Raw genomic sequence first — 5123 nt, 5'->3', positions numbered from 1 at the left:
GCGGCTCATGCCTAATGGTTAACAGAAACGTAATTTTTACAGGGACAACCTGTAAATAAAATAACAAGTAACACGATGTTCAACAGTATGCAGTTCTATTGTGTTTTAATAGCTCCTGTAAGTATGTTTAATAGATAATCACAATTTCTGATATTTTTTTTCAGAATGCCTCTTAATAGCGAACGTTTTCTCGGCATGTACAACGATCTAGAATCTACATATCTCCCAAACCATAAAGTTTATCGAGTTAAACAAAGAGTACATTTTTGTTAAGAAATCAAATGAAAAAATTGCTACCTTTAGATAATACAGTACAGATAGTACTGTAAAATTATTGATTTGGTAAAATTTTGTTCGAATGTATAACTTGGACATGACATATACTTAAAAATACTTTCTGAATTCATAACTTGTCAAAGTTATAGCATGGAATGTACCAGAAAAGGAAATGGAAAAACTTGAGAGATTATGCCTATCACTTTACAAATACAGACGATTAATGTTCTCGATATTGTAAAAAATTGTCGATTTTTTTCCAATCAATTGGGTTGAGATATTTTTTTCAAATAATACTGTACAACGTTTTGATACAAGTCGAAATTAAAATGAAACGTCGCTGATGCTTTTTTCATCTCAATATACTTAAAACTAAAACATTTTATAACAAAATACTGATTTTAAAAGCTAACAGGTTCAACCCTATCCTAAATATTTTTCTCTATTCAACTCTTTTCACGATGAACACTTCATAAAATATATTTTAATTCTAATCCCTCAACTTTTTTGGACTTCGTTTTAAGATTTATTTTTCATAAATCTCATAATCAGATTTCGGATGAGTATAAAACAATTTTAAATTCAGTCCTCTCAGGATTGATATTATAGATAAAGTGACATTTATTGTTCTTAATATGAAAGTAAACAAACCAAGTTATCTTGTAAGAAGCACTAAATAATTAATATCATATAATATGAAGGAAAATTCTAGTACTCATATTGGAAAGTCAACTTCACATTTACATTGAATCGTAGTATGCTGAGGTCCTCATCCGCGGGGTAAATAGAGAACCAGAAGCTGATGGCACCTCAGAAAGTTTTTTCAGAACATGTCGCTGTTATGCCAAAAAAAATTACTATCAAATCTGAATGCATTATCATACCAATGTCCATATAACCACCGGCGTAGCCCCGCAAGTCTAGGTACCTTCCAACTGTTGAGCTTGCAATTGGAAATTTGAAAGTACAAACTTAAGACTTTGGTATCAAACACAAAATGGCTGGATATACTAGTCAGAAGCGGCCTAATATCCCTCCCCGTGGTCTACAATTATCAGATGTTTTCCTTGTTAAGCAGCTTCAGTTCAAAAAGTTCTCATATGACGGGGAAGAGATTGAAGGAGTAGTAGTTAAAAAAGCGCATCATCAACCTAGCCCGCTGAAACCAATGAAGGAAATCTACCGATCATTCCTTCATCAGCAGTCCCTCTCCAAGATACCACCATAGTTGTTCAAAACTCTGTGAACCTTCCAAATCGATGTAAAGACTACTATTTGCCGTCTAATGAAACGATCTAGTATACTGGGAAAACTGCTCTGCTCTGTTCAGTTAGTGATTGAATTGCGCACTTCATCTAATTAATAAGAAACTTACATTTCACAGTAAGAGGAAAATAACTGAAAGGAATAACGTCAAAATTATGTTGTTCAATTCTATAGACACTTGCTTGTTGTTTTCGATTTTCTTACAAGAAAACAATATTTTTAGAAGAATCAGAAATTATTCCTATTTATGTTTAACTTTAGTCCGAAGAGGTGTTTTGTCTCTCATCATTTGCTGCGAAGAGTAGAAAGATCAGCAGCCCATGTACCTGTATGGCCTAAAATCGAAACATCACACTGACAGTTTTAATTATAAACGTGTCAAATTCAAAAATAATTTATGAATATGACGATTACTTCAAAGTTACCACAATTTTATAAATTATCTAAGCATTTACAGTTTATTAGAACTGAATCAACACAAAAAAATGAATGTGGAACGAATGTTCCTGATAAGCGGACTTCAGTACCGAGAAACATGAGTCCGAAATATGAGCAAGGAGAATGGAGACCCTACTCTCCTTTCCAAGACACAAAAAACATTGCTGAATGGACTTTAGCAAGAATGGATGATCTTATGAATTGGGGACGTAGTAGATCATTGTGGCCTATGACTTTTGGATTGGCTTGCTGTGCCGTGGAAATGATGCAGATCGCCGCGCCTAGATATGACATGGATAGGTAAAAATATGTCTTATTTCCAGCAAATTGCTTCAAGAAAATATATGAAACGATCAAAAGTTTTTCGCCTATTTCCTTCCCTAATGAGTGAACATCCTCTATCAATGGGCATGTTTGTATATTCACTATGGAATCACAAGTTTTGAGGAAAAGTCATGTACAGTATTCGAAGGAAATAAAAGTTTTCGTTAGCATTCATATGTGTAATACTATTGAATACCCATTCTTTGAGGAAATTTCAACTGGTGAACACTATATGATTTGCTCTGACATTCCAACCCCTTCAAATCTTTGTGAAGCTCCGATACATATTTTCCCAACTAGATAATTCTATCAGATAGCACAGTAGCTCTACAACTCATAAAATTGAGTCGAAGCTAGTATGGAAATGCACACAACCTTTAAGCTGACTGATCACTTGGAGACAAAAGGATTGACAACTTCTTCTATAGAACCACAACTTTTTATAGGTTTTCCAGAAATTCATTATCTCATGGTTATATGAAAATATGGAAACAATGAAAAATCAGAACCATCAAGAAAAACCCCAGGTCTTAAACAATTGAAAATATTTCTCTTTCATTCTATTAACGATTCCCAAAAGGCTATGCTCTGAATATTTCAATCCCTTCAAACCATTGTGAAGCTAACAATAAACTCACTTACGTGTATACCTTTCAACACCAGAATTCACAACAATTAACAAGCTGATCACTTGGAGAATCTTTCCATAGAATCAAAACTTTTTGTTTTCCAGAACATAAAATCAACAATTCCCTTCTATTAGATAAGAAGGAGAAACTCCTTACAGATCCTGTTGTTTATACAAAAAACTGAAGGGGGAAGCTCCTCTATTGAGATGGAGGCAGTACATAGATAAAGGCTATGGTAGATGGAGTCGTCGAGGATTAATGGCATCCATAATTGACGAAGTTATAACATTTAGTTTTCTTGCTATGATTTAAGATGTAATGTTTATTAAAAATAACCTCGAGATTTAGGAAAATTAAAGGTGATGTGTGAGAGCTGCATGTGAAGAGGTGCAGAGTATTTTAGAAACTATAAGAGGGACCAGAAAGTAATACCATTTCTGGGTATGTTACTATTTGATTGTTATTTGCTTGTTTGAAAATAGTGAGATCTAAATAGCAGGCTTGACCTATACCTTAATAACGTCTTTTTTCCTAGAAAGTACTTGATATTAATACTTAATATTAATTAATTATAATACAATTAATCTAGTACTAGATTTCCTTACCTGTAGAAGAATGAATAGTTCCAATAAAGTCTAATTTGTTAATTGTTTTAGATATGGTATTGTGTTTAGAGCGTCTCCACGTCAAACAGATGTGATTATCGTTGCTGGCACGTTGACTAACAAGATGGCGACTGCCTTTAGGAGAATATATGATCAAATGCCTGAACCGAAATGGGTTGTATCAATGGGTAGTTGCGCTAATGGTGGAGGATATTATCATTACTCATATTCTGGTGAGACTGGACGGAAAGTTGTGGAATTTACTGGAGATATTCCTTTTCCCAAAACACTCTTATAGAATTTTCGAATTACGCGAATTCATATTGAAGTATTTTCTATAGGATATTATATTAGTCATTTATATAAAAATCTTTGAAACTACTTTGAAACTAGAGGGGCAAAAACCTTTTTGATTGAATGATAGATTGGTCTAATAATAATGTATATGATCAATTCAAAGATGCCTAGATAGATTCATAGACAAATCTTTAGACAAATATATTGTGAAAGCTAAATATTTATAGATAGAACAATAGACAGATTCATGGGCTGGTAGATTTATATTTGATTAGATAAATAGATTGATTGGGTGAGGTTGAACTCATAGATGATTGGATAAATAGATTGATAGAGAAATAGATTGAGAGATGGTTAGATAAATAGATTGAAAATGTCATAGATTCACGGACTGAACTATAGATGGATCAATAAATTGATAGATGGTTGGATAAATAGCTTTTCACTGTCATAGATTGGCAGACTTTGATAGATGAATTCATATGATAATAGATTGATAGATAGTTGTGGATGAATAACTTTTCACTGTCAAAAATTAGTAGATTTTGATAGATAAATTCATATACTGATAGATTGATGGATGGTTAGATAAATAGATTGATGAACTGATTAATAGACAGATTAGTGAATCCATAGACTGATTATTAAGACCGTAGAATACTAGATTCATTTATTTTTCTACGGACATTTCTGTTTACGAAAAATCTATGGAATAGCGGTAAAGATACTGATGTTTTGATTCTGATATTTCAGTTGTTCGAGGTTGTGATAGAATAGTTCCAGTGGATATCTATGTACCTGGTTGTCCACCAACAGCTGAAGCGTTGATGTATGGATTATTGATGCTACAACGGAAAGCTAAAAGAGTAAATGCTGTTCAGAGTTGGTACAGAAAAAATATAAGCAGAGAATTCCAGGAAGGAAAATCTGTCGAAAAGACTAAAAAAAATGATGGATAAGATGGATTTGATAATTTTGAATGTATTTGGCTGTTATTTGATTATAATGAAGTTACAATCATTCATGTGTATGTGAATATAAACAAATATTTATTAAAGATACTGAAATTAGAATCATGATATTTAGGCAGTAGGTGCTTTTTAGAACTTCTCACTAAAAAATGATCGTAAACTTTTACAGTCCTAGGGGATTAACTAATGGATCGAAATTTATATGAAAGTTGTTAATTTGTTTTTCTAAAGGGGTTGAGTGTAACCTTCAGTCATCTATTAGTCAAGTAGGGGCAATTTTCATGTTTGATTTAAGTACTTGGTAAAAATTTATCCTC

General features: G+C 32.6%; 1 protein-coding gene across 1 annotated transcript; it reads left to right on the top strand.

Annotated features, from left to right (window-relative positions):
- The first annotated feature begins 2077 nt into the window (after window positions 1–2077).
- LOC130448247 (NADH-quinone oxidoreductase subunit B-like) lies at window positions 2078–4794 on the top strand. Its single transcript, XM_056785530.1, has 3 exons — window positions 2078–2280; window positions 3590–3771; window positions 4589–4794. The coding sequence occupies exons 1-3, from the start codon at window positions 2078–2080 to the stop codon at window positions 4792–4794; spliced, it is 591 nt and encodes a 196-aa protein (XP_056641508.1).
- Window positions 4795–5123: the final 329 nt, after the last annotated feature.

This window comes from Diorhabda sublineata, chromosome 8 (assembly GCF_026230105.1).
Source record: "Diorhabda sublineata isolate icDioSubl1.1 chromosome 8, icDioSubl1.1, whole genome shotgun sequence".
Taxonomy (NCBI): domain Eukaryota; kingdom Metazoa; phylum Arthropoda; class Insecta; order Coleoptera; family Chrysomelidae; genus Diorhabda; species Diorhabda sublineata.
Note: the sequence above shows the minus strand (reverse complement) of the source record. Positions and strands in the feature narration are given on the sequence as shown.

What these genes read in the sequence shown, in the direction of transcription:
- LOC130448247 (XM_056785530.1), top strand. Translation starts at nt 2,078, where the DNA reads ATGAGTCCGAAATATGAGCAAGGAGAATGGAGACCCTACTCTCCTTTC. An exon ending in CCTAGATATGACATGGATAG is followed by an intron (nt 2,281 to 3,589) that starts GTAAAAATATGT and finishes TAATTGTTTTAG; the next exon opens with ATATGGTATTGTGTTTAGAG. An exon ending in TTATCATTACTCATATTCTG is followed by an intron (nt 3,772 to 4,588) that starts GTGAGACTGGAC and finishes CTGATATTTCAG; the next exon opens with TTGTTCGAGGTTGTGATAGA.